The 16,735-nt window shown below is 40.5% G+C and overlaps 2 protein-coding genes across 5 annotated transcripts in view; both read right to left on the bottom strand.

Moving 5' to 3' along the window:
* The window catches only part of DYNC2LI1 (dynein cytoplasmic 2 light intermediate chain 1), a 32,138-nt gene extending 28,147 nt beyond the window's left edge, over window positions 1-3,991 (bottom strand). Inside the window, exon 1 of the mRNA XM_060754386.2 lies at window positions 3,896-3,991. Coding sequence (XP_060610369.2) covers window positions 3,896-3,909 — 14 coding nt within the window. The 5' untranslated portion in view covers window positions 3,910-3,991. The remainder of the gene's footprint in view (window positions 1-3,895) is intronic.
* A 2,710-nt stretch (window positions 3,992-6,701) lies between these two features.
* The window catches only part of PLEKHH2 (pleckstrin homology, MyTH4 and FERM domain containing H2), a 62,945-nt gene continuing 52,911 nt past the window's right edge, over window positions 6,702-16,735 (bottom strand). For all 4 annotated transcript variants that reach the window (XM_067463618.1, XM_067463621.1, XM_067463615.1 and 1 more), the window contains 7 exons: window positions 15,947-16,044; window positions 15,218-15,359; window positions 14,042-14,187; window positions 13,435-13,564; window positions 12,794-12,880; window positions 11,727-11,864; window positions 6,702-10,103 (listed from right to left, as the gene is read on the bottom strand). In XM_067463618.1, coding sequence (XP_067319719.1) covers window positions 9,921-10,103; window positions 11,727-11,864; window positions 12,794-12,880; window positions 13,435-13,564; window positions 14,042-14,187; window positions 15,218-15,359; window positions 15,947-16,044 — 924 coding nt within the window. In that variant the 3' untranslated portion in view covers window positions 6,702-9,920. The remainder of the gene's footprint in view (window positions 10,104-11,726; window positions 11,865-12,793; window positions 12,881-13,434; window positions 13,565-14,041; window positions 14,188-15,217; window positions 15,360-15,946; window positions 16,045-16,735) is intronic.

Consider the following 16,735-nt stretch of genomic DNA (forward strand, 5'->3'; position numbering starts at 1 on the left):
TATAGAGTAATTTGAACAGCTAACCTGACAGCTTTCAACGGTGAGTGGTCTTCAAGGGATCCAAATCCCAAGTCACTACATTAAACTTATGCAAACTGATGATCACTAAAACAAAGTATTTTGCAGATTGATTTAAACACTTCCTTTTCCACTTTGGGTCCATAGGCAGACAAGCCAATAGCCCTTATTCAAATCACAAATACAAATTAAAAATCCATCCAGTTGTGGAGTGGTCGGAAGCTTTTAATACCGCTTTAAATTTAAAAACTCATACAGAGTTGATCTGCACAATTGCAGTTCCAGTGGTATGCATAATTAAGTAGAAGGAAATCATACTGAATTCCAAATAAGGGTATTTAGAAAAGACTAGGAGTACATACACTTTTACACCCTGATCTCATAACATTACCATGTTGAGTGAATCCAGAGGAAGAAGCCATCCGGTTAACTGTCTGTCTAGAGTCTTTGAATAAACAGAAGTACATTCATAGGACTCTCATGATTGAGAATCATTTTGGAGTCCAAGTAGATATTCAACTGAATGCGTGTAGGTTCAACAGGGATAAATGCAAGATACACTACTTAGGCAGAAAAAAATGAAATGTAAAGATACAGAAGGAGGGATGCCTGGCTTGACAGAAATACGAGTGAAAAAGATCATGGAGTCCTCGTGAGCCAACAATGTGATGAGGTGGCTTAAAAAGCCAATGGGATAAATAGAAGTCTACTGTCTATATCCAGGAAAGTCATGCTACCCCTCTACTCTGCCTTGGTCAGGCCACACTTGGAATACTGTGTCTGTCGTAGTAGTAGTAGGTATGGTGCCAGAATGCTGAGTCTCAACAGTGTCCCATTCTGGGAACTGCAATTGAAGGGAGATGTTGACAAGCTGGAATGTATCCAGAAGAGGGCGACTGAAGCGTCTTCCACAGAGCTGAATAAAACCCCACATTTTCTGCTTTGAACTGGAATGTATGGCAGCGTGGACACAGATAACTCAGTTCAAAGCAGATATTTTGGGATTTTCTGCCCTGACATTCTGGGACATAGGGCGGCGTGGAAAGGCCCTGAAATGATCAAGCATCTGGAGAACAAGCCCTACAAAGAGCAACACTCAAAAATCAGGGGAAGTCAAGACAGGAAAAAATCCGAGTCAGCTAACACCTCCCAACAAAGGATTCCTCCAGACAGGAAGTAGCCAGGCTTCGAAGCTTCAAGGCCATTAAATGCTAATCAAGGTGGCCAATTGCAACATTCACACTTGCCTCAAACAGACAAGAGTTCTTTCTCCCACCAGCAGGAAGCTTGGGCTGCTTTCAAGGGAGGGAGCTCCTGGCATAGACTTCTCTCCCTCCCCCCCCCCCCCCAATCTGTGAAATCATACCCACAAGTTTAGTGTGTGTGTGTTTGTTTATGTGTGTGTGCTCGGCCTCATGTAAGCCACACCGAGTCCCTTGGGGAGATGGTAGCGGGGTATAAATAAAGTTCAATAATAATAATAATAATAATACAGTATATATATACACAGTATGTGTGTGTGTGTGTGTTGTATATATATATTGCATTTTATTCTCATAATATTGTAGTTTTATTCTATTATAATATTCATCTATCTCTTTAGGTCATATTCATATACATATAACCCCACTGGCCTAGTTCCAACAGACCTTACAACCTCTGAGGATGCCTCCCATAGATAAATAATAATAATAAACTTTATTTAATACTCCGCCACCCTCTCCCCAATGGGGACTGAGGGTTGCTTACATGAGGCCAAGCCCAACAGCATATTACAATAAAGTAAAACCAAAACACAATAATAACACAGTAAAATGCATACAACATATGAGTACAAAGACGATAAAGCAAAATCATACACTGAGTTGTAGGTTTTTTCAGGCTGTATGGCCAAGGCAGGGAGTTTCAGAAAAACATCTATTTCTGCTTCATTGACTATTCTAAAGCCTTTGACTGTGTGGATCATAATAAATTGTGGCAAGTTCTTGGTGGGATGGGCATCCCAAGCCACCTTGTCTCTCTCCTGAGGAACCTGTATAAGGACCAAGTAGCAACAGTCAGAACTGACCACGGAACAACAGACTGGTTCAAGATTGGGAAAGGCGTACAGCAAGGCTGCATACTCTCACCCAACCTTTTTAACTTGTATGCAGAACACATCATGCGATGTGCAGGGCTTGATGAATGCAAAGCTGGGGTGAAAATTGCTGGAAGAAACATTAACAACCTCAGATATGCAGATGACACCACTCTGATGGCCGAAAGCGAGGAGGAGCTGAGGAGCCTTCTAATCAAGGTGAAAGAAGAAAGCGCAAAAGCTGGGTTGCAGCTAAACATAAAAAAAAAACCAAGATTATGGCAACAAGAATGATTGACAACTGGAAAATAGAGGGAGAAAATGTGGAGGCCGTGACAGACTTTGTATTTCTAGGTGCAAAGATTACTGCAGACGCAGACTGTGGCCAGGAAATCAGAAGACGCTTACTTCTTGGGAGGAGAGCAATGTCCAATCTCGATAAAATAGTAAAGAGTAGAGACATCACACTGGCAACAAAGATCCGCCTAGTCAAAGCCATGGTATTCCCTGTAGTCACCTACGGATGTGAGAACTGGACCTTAGGGAAGGCTGAGCGAAGGAAGATCGATGCTTTTGAACTGTGGTGTTGGAGGAAGGTTCTGAGAGTGCCTTGGACTGCGAGAAGATCCAACCAGTCCATCCTCCAGGAAATAAAGCCCGACTGCTCATTGGAGGGAAGGATACTAGAGACAAAGTTGAAGTACTTTGGCCACATCACGAGGAGACAGGAAAGCCTAGAGAAGACAATTATGCTGGGGAAAGTGGAAGGCAAAAGGAAGAGGGGCCGACCAAGGGCAAGATGGATGGATGGCATCCTTGAAGTGACTGGACTGACCTTGAAGGAACTGGGGGTGGTGACGGCCGACAGGGAGCTCTGGCGTGGGCTGGTCCATGAGGTCACGAAGAGTCGGAGATGACTGAACGAATGAACAACAACATGGCCATGGTCTAGAGGCATTCTCTCCTGCATCTATGGCAAGCATCCTCAGAGGTAGTCATACACAGTAAAATAACATAGCATAGCATAACAATGAGTGGGCCGCATGTGCAAGATAAAAACTAAGATACTAAAAATACTAAAATCAGGATGAGGTAGGGATGGAGCAGATTGTTTGTAGGGGAGAATGTGGGCAAAACGTCAGGATAGAATGCTCCTGGAACATGGCCATACAGCCCAGAAAACTCGCAGCAACCCAGGGCCCTTCCACACATCAAGGCAGAAAATCCCACATTATCTGAGTGTGGACTCAGATAACCCAGTTCAAAGCAGATATTGTGGGATTGTCTGCCTTGATATTCTGGGATATAGGGCTGTGTAATTCTGGGCACGAAAGCCTTCTACAATACCATTCATCCTAGTTTGTGACAGCCACATTTCCGCGTTGCTAACATCCTCCTTGCTGCACAAAAGCAGAAGGAAAGCCTTAATGAAGGAACACGCTGAAGGAAGGGCAAGCGTTGGTGTGAGTGAATGTGTATGCAAAAGACAACAACAACAACTCCTTTTCACAAAACAGAACAAATTCCCTATCGCCACGAAAAGGGATAAACCAGGCATGGGCCAACTTGGGCCCTCGAGGTGTTTGGGACTTCAACTTCCACCATTCCTAACAGCCTCAGGCCCTTTCCTTTCCCCTCTCAGCCGCTTAAGCTTAAGCGGCTGAGGGGGAAAAGGAAGGGGCCTGGGGCTGTTAGGAATGGTGGAAGTTGAAGTCCCAAACACCCCGAGGGCCCAAGTTGGCCCATGCCTGGGATAAACACTTAACACCTGTGTCGTGGGGAGAAGTCGCCTCCTTTTACCTGGCCCCGGGCATCGCTTCTCAGGCCTCGCCTCGGTCCTTAGGCCTCGCTCCGCTCCCGGTTGCCATGGGAACGACTTGCGCGGCGAGCGGAGCATCATGGGAGTCGTAGTTTCTTTGCTCAGCAGGAAGCTTGGCCTGCTTTCAAGGGAGGGAGCTCCTGGCAGAGACTTCTCCCCCCACCCCCACTCTGTGAAATCCTCCAAACAAGTTGTGTTTGTATACATATATCATTTTATTCACAAAACACCTACTAACCCAAGGAGCGACCATCACTCAAAAATTGATTTTGTCATTTGGGAGTCGTAAAAAAAAGGTAAAGGTAGTCCCCTGACATTAAGTCCAGTCATGTCTGACTCTGGGGTGTGGTGCTCATCTCCATTTCTAAGCCGAAGAGCCAGCGTTGTCCGTAGACACCTCCAAGGGCATGTGGCCGGCATGACTGCATGGAACACCGTTACCTTCCCGCCGGAGCGGTACCTATTGATCTACTCACATTTGCATGTTTTCGAACTGTTAGGTTGGCAGAAGCTAGGGTAACAGCGGAAGCTCACGCCGCTCCCCGGAATCGAATCTGCGACCTTTCGATCAACAAGCTCAGCAGCTCAGTGCTTTAACCCACTGCGCCACCGGGGGCTCCCTGGGAGTTGTAGTTGCTGGGATTTATAGTTAATCTACAATCAAAGAGCATTCTGAACTCCACCAATGATGGAATTGAACCAAACGTGGCACACTGGACTCCGATGACCAACAGACAACAGGGAAATTAGGTCAGCCCTTCCCGCCTGACCTTTAGGAAGAACGTGAAGACAGGTTTGTGGGACCAAGTCTTTGGAGAATGAGCCCCAATGTAATGATGATATCTCAATGCAATAATGAATAATGCAAGTGACAAACGGAATGGCTCCTGGGATATGCTTTTGGATTGTGTGATTTTAAGTACAAGTAATTGTTTCAAGTTTGATGTTTTTAATTATGTTAAAGTTTATCTTGTTTTATTCTATATATGTATTTGTGCAGGTACAACTGTACCAGGAGCCCCAATTCTGTTTGCTTTGCATTAAGTGTTTGTAAGTTTCAGGGACTCTGCAGATAGGTGGCTTCTTTTGGCTGCAATCATAGGGCAAGCCACCTGTCAATTATAGTTAGGTTCCCTGGTCGCACCCCCTTTTTGGATTTTGGAGGGAATAGGAGCCAGTTTGGGTTCAGTCCACACAGAGAAGCTTTCCATGCAGGACATAATACCAAGAGCTCCTGTAGAAAGCTTCGTCTTCTACGGCTTGGTCGGGGAGATATACAGCCCACAGCTTGGCCGGGGTTATACAGCCCACAGCTTGGCCGAGGATCATACAGCCTTACAGCTCCTTTGCTGAGGGAATCCGGTCCCACAGCACTTCAGCCAGCCATCACTGAAACCTGAACTCCTTCTTTCCCCCTGGAAGTCTACAAAGCTCTCCTTGGTAAGGGTCACTCGCGGAAGCCAGAAGCAGTTGGTACCGGGTGCAGGGGCTCCACGCCAACAGAGGCAAAGACAGACTGGCCAGATTAGAGGTTAAGGATTTCCCCATTAGTTAAATTACAGTTTATGAAGATAGTGCCTGTTCCCTGTGGACAAGATTAGAGAGGGCCAATAGACTATTAAGAATGTCTTAAAGTACCTGTTTGTTTTCAATAATAAAGAACTTTGTTGAACCTTTGAGCAGTCTAAAGACTCTGTTTAAGGAAATCCAAAGGCCTTTAATCTGAGGCAGCCCTGGCGTCCTGTTGGGCACACAGAATTTATGTCCTGTCTACAGTCTTATGCACAGGCCCAGCGTGCGACAGCACAATATTCATGGCATAGAATTGTGCCTTTATTGTGAGCTGCCCTGAGTCCCTTTTGGGGTGAGAAGAGCGGGATATAAATGCAGTAAATAAATAAATATTCATAAATCTAACATTCATCTCTCTCTATACATATGTATGTATGTATTTAATATCCAAAACATAGCTGAATATCCTTTAAATTTTATTTTCTTCACCATCAGTCCCAATATTGAGGGAAAAGCAAGATGATGGTGATTTTTAAATTGTCAGTCCCAGTTTTTTTGAGGGGAAGCAGAATTATAATGAAATTATTCTTCTCCCACAAAATTGGGTTTCACAATTATTATTATTACTTACAATGTTACCTAGAGTAAATGGTCTGCAGAGATTATTCCCCTTAAACCTGAAGATGCTGTTCTTCCTCTTTAGGCGTACATCTGCACTTAATGCAGCTTGACACAGCTTTAATTGCCACGGCGCAATGTTACAGAATCATGGGATTTGTACTTTGGTTACGCATTGGCATTCTTTGGCAGAGGTTAAAGAAAGTAGACTGTTAGGAATTGTAGGAGTTGAAGTCCAAAACACCTGGAGGGCCGAAGTTTGCCCATGCTCGTATGTATTTCACCAAACTACAAATCCCAGGATTCCATCAGAAATAGCCAAGGCAGGTAAAGTATTGGCAAACTGCTTTAATTATATGTTTTTATTGTAACCTTAACAGTCAATTCTATAGATGTACCTTTTCAATCTTCTGGAGATCAGTGGGATTTACCCCAGAAGATTGTCTGCAATCTTCTGGGGTAAATCGCACTGATCTCCAGAAGATTGCAGACATATCTGATTCAATTGTGTAATACTTCTGTGATGCTTTCAGTGTCACATATTTAATGTTTACATTTGAAAACTTACACAGAGATAACAGTTTCTATAAGATAGAAAAGAGTGAAATAAGTAGTATGTCAAGGTTGTTGTTTTTCAATCAGCAGTAACACTACAGGTTTCTTTGACAATGTTTATTTGTTAAATGGTCATATAAAAATACAATGTACAAAACTTTGGTAAATATCCACAAAATAAATACAAATACTCTATACATAAATTAATGTTCTATAGTTTTGTTTGAAAAACGGTTTCCTTCCATGAAACATGTATTACGTTTATTACACAAAGCATATTTATTTGTCAGTAATTCAACATTTATGGATTACACATGTAATTTATTATTTACGTGAAGAGCTCTCCTGTAACAATCACTGATGCAGATCTCATAGTCTTTTAGTTGCAGAAATAAAATTATTCTTGTTGTAGAAATAAAAATACTTCTCCATCACGAATTGCAATTGGATGTTGATGTACATGGTAATAACGAAGTAGAGATAGATATCTGGATGGATGTCTGGATATACCTCCTATTGTTGTGAATCCCATTTATCTAGCATGTGATACAGAAGTCTGTTTCTGTGGTCCCTTATCTTGCTTATATGAAAGATAATGTTCTCTCACACAAGTCTGCTTGGGCTTTGAGATCTTCTGAGGAGGACTTTGCTATTCCACTACTCTCACGGGGGTACATCTACACTGTAGAATGAATGCAGTTTGACACCATTTCAACTGCAATGGCTCACTGCTATGGAATGCTGGGCATTGTAGTTTAGGGAAGCACCAGTACACATTTGCAAAGGTCTGGAACTCCCTTTCTAGATAAGGAACTGATCCCTTCCATGGTGTCCTTATGTTAGCAGATGAAGACTGTTTTACAAGACTTTGAACCCTGCCTGCTTAAGGTGAAAGGCATTTGAAGTGTGCCATACTGGGAGCCAGTGTGGTATAGTGGTTCGAGTGTTGGACAAGGACTCTGGGAGAAATGGGTTTGAATAATCAGCCATGAAAACCCACTGAGTGCCCTTCGGCAAGTCACATTCTCTCAATCTCAGAGAAAGGCAATGGAAGCCCCACTCTGAACAAACCTTGCCAAGAAAAGCCCATGTTTTAAATAGGTAATAACTTGAAGGCACACAACAACTTTGGTTTCTTTTTAATATAATGCTTTTAAGGTGTTTCTTATTCTGTTGATAAGGTTGTTTGTTTGTTTTTTTACTATGTAATTATTTTAGTTTTTTGTAATCTGCCTTGAGTCCTGAGGTTGGCAAAAGATAGGTCATAAACATAATATTTTATTTCTTTGATTGCAAGACACACACCAATTTTAGTACCACCAAAAGAAAGAAAAAGATAGATAGATAGATAGATAGACAGACAGACAGACAGACAGACAGGTATCACCCACAATTCTAGGACAAACAGCATTTTTGAGATGTTTATATGGGGAAAATGTGTGCCTTAAAATGAAAGAAATATGCTAATTATAATGCAGTTCTCTTTTACAGGGTCAGGGTGAGGGTATGACTGTGGTTATGCATGATACAACTTTAAAAGATTATTAAATCTGTACCATTAGTAAAATCACATTATTACACTCTATAAAAGTGTGTACCACAATTAGTCTCCATTGAGACAAGCAGCAAACATGATGGATGCAAAATTGTGTGAAAATTATCTGAAGTGATACTTCAAAGATGCCAAAGAGTCTAGTAGCACCTTAAGGAACAACAAATCAAGGATAATATTGTGAACACGCTGGACATTTATCTTGAATATAAATATATAGATATATTGGATATATTTTTAAATACTATTTTTGCTTCCTGTCACATGTGATGCTCTGACACAGTGGAAAGTATGTTTTTAGAAGGCAGGCAGAATTAATGGTTAGACCTTCCACTGGCAGAGAATAGTACAAAGAATGGGAGATCCACCAGAAAGCTCCCATTGCAACCCATGGTAAGCTCTGCAGATGTAAGGGAAAGTTTATGTATGCATGATTGATCCATTGCTTTATGTGTGCAGCATCAAGTCATAACTCCCATGTGTGTACAAGCGTTAACTCCTGGCATCAGCTAAAACAAAACATTTTTTATAATACACAAACTGAACATGGTCCAAACATAAATAAAAGGCGACCTCCTGAAGATTTTAAGACTAAAGCAGGGCTTCTTAAAACTTTTCCACTCAGGACCCCTTTTGGCCTGAGAAATTTTTACATGACCCTATATAAAACAGGTCTAGAAATCAAACATTTACTGATAACAAATCAGCATTTGCAAGACTTGCTGAACAGCTGATTTTTCTTTTTATGAAGTACAGATGAAGCATCCTTTGCAGTCCATTGTAAATACTGCACTGCAAATGTCTACAACAGCCACTAGGTGGCACTCAGAAAAGTTTTGAAGGACTCCAATATTGAGCTAAGGCAGTGTTTTTCAAACTCTGCTCCTTCAAGTGTTTAGGACTTCAGCTCCCAAAAATCCCAACCAGCTTACCAGCAGTTAGGAATTATGGGATCTGAAATACAAAACAACTTCAGATCCCAGTTTGAGCACAGTTTGAGAAACACTGAGCTAAGGGGACCCCAATTTGTGGTTGGGACACTCGGTATAAGAAACCCAGGTCTAAAAGACTAGATTTAAAAAGCAAGAAGACTGATGGAAAAGATAGCAGATGAAGTACTCTCTAAGAACGTGAACATAAAAACCTAAGATTTTACCTAAGCACTTAAACACTAAGTGTAACTTTAATTAAAGCATTTCACATTAATATAGTTACATGTCAAAAGAGGCTGAAAGCTCAGGATTTGGTATTTCAATACTGAGTAACTTGGGAGGCGGGAGGTGGAGGAGATTACTCTTCCATGTATTAATGTTGTAAAATAATGTGTAAAGAAGCAAACTGGTAGGAAGCAGAGTCTGATTTTTCCTTTGCTCGGTTGGTTAGGTTCTGGTCATAAACAAGATGTATATTATTTAGATTCAACAAGTTACCATGGATGCTAACCAACCAACTGGAAGCTTCATTCTTTTCTTGAAACTGTTTCAGAAATATAAAGAAATACTTTGTGGAATGATTTGATTATAACTACGGTACCCACAAACACCAAGTGCTCTCTGACAGCTTTCACAATTCACTTTTCTGTCATTAATCATGTCTTTCTTGAGACATTTTAATTCGGAGGATAAATTAGGGGGCACTGGCATAGATCACAAGCAAAGGAAGAAAAAGAGTGGGTTGAAATTCTTATTTCCAAAGCATTATTCCTCTTCCCAGTGTAACCGCTTGAAAATACATAAACTAGCAAATATTTTCACAGGTATCTGATCTTTTTATAGCAAAGTGGGTCCTTTGGTTGGCCTATTCTTCAGCAAAAATGGTTGACATCCAATATTACTTTTTTGTCTTCCTGCCTGTGGAGACAGTGATGCTGGAGCAGAGAGGTGATGGGCAGATGCCTTTTGCAGGTGACAGCTGTTAATGTAGCTGGCAATCAGCAGAGTAATCTCAAGAATCTAAAACAAAAACAGGATATCTAGAAATTAGAGATGTTTAAAACCATCTGCATGTGTTCATGGACAAGGACTAATTCTTACACAAGCACAGTCTAATCCTAGATATATTTCACTGGAACTACAGTATGTTCTGGCGTATAAGACTACTTTTTAACCCAAGAAAATCTTCTCAAAATTCAGGGGTTGTCTTGTACACCGGGAGTCGTCTTATAGAGCGGGTGCTGAAACTTCCAATCTGGATTGGAGAATCTGTGGTTGCTGCATATTGTGGGGGGAGATCAAAAATGGCAGTGGCCGCGTTCCTGCCGTATGCAGCGATTGTATGAAAGCATTACAAGTGTTACTGCTGTACAAGTACGGTAGAAAAAAAATCCATTCATCAGGATTCGTGGACTTAATGCGGTCCCGATGGTGAGGTGAAGGGGCGCCTCACTGTGAAGGTGTAAGTGAAAGGCGGAGCAAGCTGCAGGTGTCTGGGGCGCCCGGAGTAAGGAAAAAAGAGATAGAGTGGCTCTGGGCCCAGAAAAACACAACTCTCACTTGTCTGGCTCGCCCTTGTATCCTATTACCGTACCTCCTTCTCTGCTTCTCAGATCTCGCTCCTGAAGACTGCAGGTACAGTAATAGGAAAGTTACCATATTTAAATCAAATGTGATGCTTTTAAAAATTTTATTTGGTGTGCGTTGGAAGAGGGGTAATCTTATACGGCGAGTATATCCCAAACTCTATATTTTAACTGGAAAAGTTGGGGGTCGTCTTATACCCCCAGTCGTCTTATATGCCGTAATATACGGGGTAACTCCCCCAGAGTACAGTTCATTTCATTTCATATATATATTCATATATCCTGCCCTTCTCCCCACAAGGGGAACTCAGCGCGGCCTCACATGAGCATCAGAGGATGCTAACGGCATAAATACCATAAAAATTACAATTCACAATAAAATCATTTTAAAACATTGTACAACATCATCAGTAAAATTTAACAATAAATTAATAGATTAACGTGCCAGTAAAACCAAGCCGAGCCGGGAGAAGCCAGATTGCAAAATCCAAATTTCCAAATTTCCTTTTCCTATTGCCACTGGCCTCTAATCGAACGCCTGGCCCCAGAACCAGGTCTTCAGTTGTCTTCTAAAGGACAGGAGGGAGGTGGTCAATCCGATGTCCTTAGGGAGAGAGTTCCACAGATGGGGGGCCACTGCCGAGAAGGCCCAGTCCCTCGTCCCCACCAACCGCATTTGCGAGACTGGTGGGATCGAGAGTAGGGCCTCTCCTGATGATCTTAAGCTTCGTGATGGCTCATAGCAGGAGATATGTTTGGACAGGTAATCTGGGCCAGAACTGTTCAGGACTTTAAAGGTTAAAACCAACACTTTGAATTGTGCCCGGAATAATCGGCAGTCAGTGGAGCTGGCGCAACAGAGGAATGGTACGCTCCCTGTAAGCAGCTCCAGTTAACAACCTGGCCATGAACCGCTGGACTAATTGGAGCTTCCGAGAAGTTGCATAATAGCATTGTATTGTATAGTACTAATTGCCTTCAAGCTGGGCACAAGTTTCCTGTGCTTATTCAAGATCACAGAAATGCTTATTAAACAGATTGCAGTTAATGTACTAACCTTTGGTTTGGGCATAGTAAACAAAAGTTTTTTGGTTGGCTTTTCTTGTGTGAGGACATTATTAACTACCAGCATGAAATCATCTTGATAGCCACCAAAGGTCATCAGGTTCTTGTATAAATATGTTGCTATTAATCTCTTGAAAGACAAAAGAAAAGCAAGTTCCGTGAAAGCAAGAAAGAGAAACTCACCACAATTTCTGTACTTTCCATATGCATGGCTTTTGAACAGATTTTTTTGTCAGCTTTTTATTAGAACATGGTTTCTATATTATTACCAATCGAAAAAGAATGATTCAGGTACTTCTATTAATAGCAATTAAGTTGGGAATAAATAACCAGTAAGATTCAGGATGAAACTCTTCTCGTTCCTCAAAGTTGGTGATGATGCCTCAATGGTTGAGGAGTAGTAGTTTAACAGCATTTCAAGAGGCCACGGTAGAACAGTGAGGGGCTGAGGGAGCACAGCGGATTAAACCACTAGCTACAGAAAAACTTGCTGACCAGAAGGTTGGCAGTTCAAAGGCAGGGGTCAGGGTGAGCTCCTGGCTGTCAGCCCTAGCTCCTGCCAACCTAGGAATTCAAAAATATGTAATGTGAGATCAATAGGAACCGCATCGGTGGGAAGGCAAAAGGTGCCCATGCAGCAATGTGGGTAAAACACGACCAAGAGGGTCTATGGACAACAAGCTCCTCAGCATGGAAAATGGAACAAGAGCACCTCCCCATGGCCAGAGTTGAGCATCGCCTCCAGACGCCAGAGATGGAAAGGGAAACCTTTGCCTTTGTTTGCATAGTGTATGTTATTATTCACTGTATAAAAGGCATTAAATGTTTGCCTATATATGTGTATACTGTAATCTGCTCTGAGTCCCCTCAGAGAAATAGAGTGGAATATAAATAAAGTGTATTATTATTATTATTATTATTATTAGCTAGCACCTGAACCAGTTAATTGTTGTTTAACCTGTGACAATTTTTCTAAATATTAACAGAAAGAGGGAGACTGTAATCTTAAGACTGTATATTACTTCTTCATGTACACTGCAAGCTATATTATTCTCTTACCATTGAGGTGTACTCAAGGATGTGTATGCCATCTTCAAAAACAGCAAACCATATCAAGGTATTCTCCAAAGCCGATACTGGCAGAGGCTAGAAAGAAATTATGCGAAGTTATCTGCCATTATGAAACTAGATAGGAAATAAACAACTATTCAATGAATTAGTTATTTGCCATAATGTAAGGAGTTATATATTTGGGGCGCAGTGGTGCAGTGGGTTAAACCACTAAGCTGTAGAACTTGCTGACTGGAAGGCTGGCAGTTTGAATCTGTGGGAAGGGGTGAGCTCCCATTGTTAGCCCCAGCTTCTGCCAATCTGGTAGTTCGAAAACGTGCAAATGTGAGTAGATCAATAGGTACTGCTTTGGTGGGAAGATAAGGGCACTCCATGCAGTCATGCCGGCCACATGACCTAGGAGGCATCTACGGACAATGCCGGCTCTTCGGCTTAGAAATGGAAATGAGCACCACCCCCCAGAGTGGGACTCGACTAGACTTAATGTCAGTGGAAAACCTTACCTTTACTTTTAAGGAGATATAGTGTATAGCTCTATAACAGTGAATTATAAATTAATGTAGTAAGCACCATGCTGTTTGATATGTTATTTGTATTAACAAATGAAAAACGTGAAGGTAAATCCTTACCTTCGCTGCAAACAATTTAGCACCGAAGAAAGGCCATTTTCGAGCAACAGCCAGATAAATGCGCACACAGTCTGAAGCGCTGTGACCTCTGAGAGCCATCCATTTTGTTGACAGCCGCTGACAAAGCTGTCTATTATTGACATGAAGCAAAAAGAGATGAACAGAGCCATGGAATAATGCAAACAGATAAATAATAATATGGGATAAGTATCAGAATCAATCAGTCAATATCCTTCTCTTTTTCTTGTATGGCTTATAAAATATAATTAGGAGATGGAATAAAAATAAGCCACATTAGATTAGCACTCTTTTTTGTCTCTGTCTTCCCAAATTCTAGATCTGCCATAAACCACCTGATATATCATTGTATTTCTCTAACATTCGTATTTTGGCAGGAAATGCCCAAATATTTTGTATTATCTGTATATTTTTCTACCCATACAAGAAAGATTTTAAAGTTAATTAAGTGACTGAAAGAATATTAATCCACCATGTCTGTTCTCTATGCAAGTAATCCAATCATCATAATACTAAATGTAATTTCTACATAAACATTATTTATTTGTTCTCAGTTTTTAAAAGTAAAATACCGGTAAATCAAACATACCTTAATTGTTCTTCTGAACATCCATCTCTATATCTTTTTGGGTAAAACTTCTCCATAACTTGTTTTAAAGTCTGATTTGATTTCGAGGGGGAAGTTATTTGTCCTGCTGGAGTTGAAAAAGGCCTTTCAAAGTCACCAATCTCCACCTAGTGGAGAGCGAAGAAAATAATTTTTAATAAATTAAAATATGGAAAAATTGATTTATTTATTTTTTAAAAAATGGAAACATTAGTATTGGCAACTTGTAATAATTCTCTACCAGTGAAATACATACCATGCTGCTATTAAAGCAGCTCCTCTGGCTGTTGATTTACAGTCCCAATTCAAAGTGCAGGTTATCACCTATAAAGCCCAACACGGTTCGGGTCCAGCCTATCTTTGTGATCGCATTTCCTCCTATGAACTGGTGCGAGCTCTAAAATCTGCCGGGGAGACCCTTCTCTCTGTCCCACCTCTGTCTTTAGTGCGGTTGGGGACACGGGAGAGGGCCTTCTCGGTGGTGGCCCCTGGCTCTGGAATGCCTTCCCCAGGGAACTTTGACAAGACCCTACACTACAACATGTTAGGAAAGAGTTAAAACTTGGATTTGTCAGCAGGCATTTGATAAGGTTTAAACAGTAACCAGAATTGATTGCCAATTACTTAGCACTTTATATCTGCAGTTTATGTGCATTCAGCTGGGCTGTAATATTGATTATATTGATCTTTTAACTGATTCTGTTTTAATAGAGGCTGTTTTACCCAATTTATGGGTATATGCAATGTTATTATTGTTTTCATGTTGTTGTATTTTTATTATGTGTATTATGTATTTTATGTATGGCAGCTTTACGTGCTATTTTGGGAGTTGGTGGTGGAGTACAAATAAAGTTTTATTATTATTACTATTATATTATGTTTATTCAATAAATATTAATATTTAAAATCAAGGAAAGATGACCAGGCCAATTAGATTTTACGCAGATGACTAGGACGGTTTTAAATGGTGTATTTTAATATTTTGATAAATGTTTATGTAATGTATGTGAATTTGTGTCTCAGCATTGAATGTTTGCAGTATATATGCTGTGCTCCGCCCTGAGTCCCCTTTGGGGTGAGAGGGATGGAATATAAATGTTTTACATAAATAAATAAATAAATAAATAAATAAGAAAGCAAACCATAAAAACGAATTACCTGTGCCAGAAGTGCTGCCAGTTCTAGTGCCAGATCTTTGTTTACAGGGAAAAGACCATTTACAATTTGATCATTTGTTTGATACATTAATAGCAACTTTTCTCTTTCAGTCTCTCCACGAATTTGCATTGAAAAATAAAGCCTATAAAACCAAAATTATAACACACGTTTAAAAGATACTTGTAAAATACCAGTTCAAGTAAGAATGTGAAACTATGCTCTTTCAGAACTAATAACTGGCCCTTTTATTTTAACTGATTTCTCAGTGGAAAGTTATGCCAATTGAAATGAAATAAATGCTTTTAGAAAACTATTCAATCTAAACAAGATTTAATTTTGTATTTTCTTCATTCTAAATGTCAGTTATTTATGCAAATGTACTGGAGATGAGAAAGGTGGGACAGCCATGGGAAATGCTGATATTATCATCCTGAGTCCATAGCTTAATTTCTCAAAAGAGAAATGTCAGGAATCAAATCTAACTTTCTCCTTAACTCCAGATGTGAGGTTACTAAATTGTGATGGAAAGGCACTGTAGATGTCCTCATATCTATTCTGCTCTCTTCTTATTTATTTATTTATTTATTTGTTTGTTTATTTACCTTACTTATATACCGCTGTTCTCAGCCCGAAGGCGACTCACAGCGGTTCACATGTTGCCTGTTAGTTCTTATCATTAGTTGTACAGAGTTCTGATCACTGGTTATAATTGAATGTATTATGATTTACCTGTTCTTGTAAGTAAGCCTTACAGTCCTTGTTCCTTCACATTTCCCAGAATGCTGTTCTTTGGATGCCTGTTCCCATCTAGAAATAATGTCACAGATCTACAAGGAAAACCATGAAGCAGCACACATTTACTCCAATATAAGCAAGAAGAAAATGTGAACTCATTTTTAATTGATTTAATTGCTATAAATAACTGAAAGAAAGTAAAACTATACAAATGGACTTTGGAATAAACCTTATGCCAGCCAGTGCTATTATTATTAAACTAGTCATCTCCTGCCACACGTTGCTGTGGCCCAGTCTGTGTATATCTGTTTTGTGTGTGTATACATGTGTGTATATATAGTTGTGTATATGTGTATACATGTGTGTTTGATAAATATAAGTGGTTTTGCACATGCGTAGTAATGGATTTTTGGTTTTTGGCTTTTAAAGTCTCTTCTGCTGTGTTTTTCAGTGTTTTTGTGAGTGATGGTCACTCGTTGGCCTGATAGGTGTATTGTGTCCAAATTTGGTGTCAATTCATCCAATGGTTTTTGAGATATATTAATGAACATTACATTTTTAATGTATTGTCGAAGGCTTTCATGGCCTGAATCACTGGGTTGTTGTAGGTTTTTTCGGGCTATATGGCCATGTTCTAGAGGCATTCTCTCCTGACATTTTGCTTGCATCTATTGCAAGCATCCTCAGAGGTAGTGAGGTGAGGTAGTGACCTCACTACCTCTGAGGATGCTTGCCATAGATGCAGGCAAACCGTCAGGAAAGAATGCCTCTAGAACATGGCCA

Source organism: Anolis sagrei, chromosome 1 (assembly GCF_037176765.1).
Source record: "Anolis sagrei isolate rAnoSag1 chromosome 1, rAnoSag1.mat, whole genome shotgun sequence".
In the NCBI taxonomy this organism is placed as follows: domain Eukaryota; kingdom Metazoa; phylum Chordata; class Lepidosauria; order Squamata; family Dactyloidae; genus Anolis; species Anolis sagrei.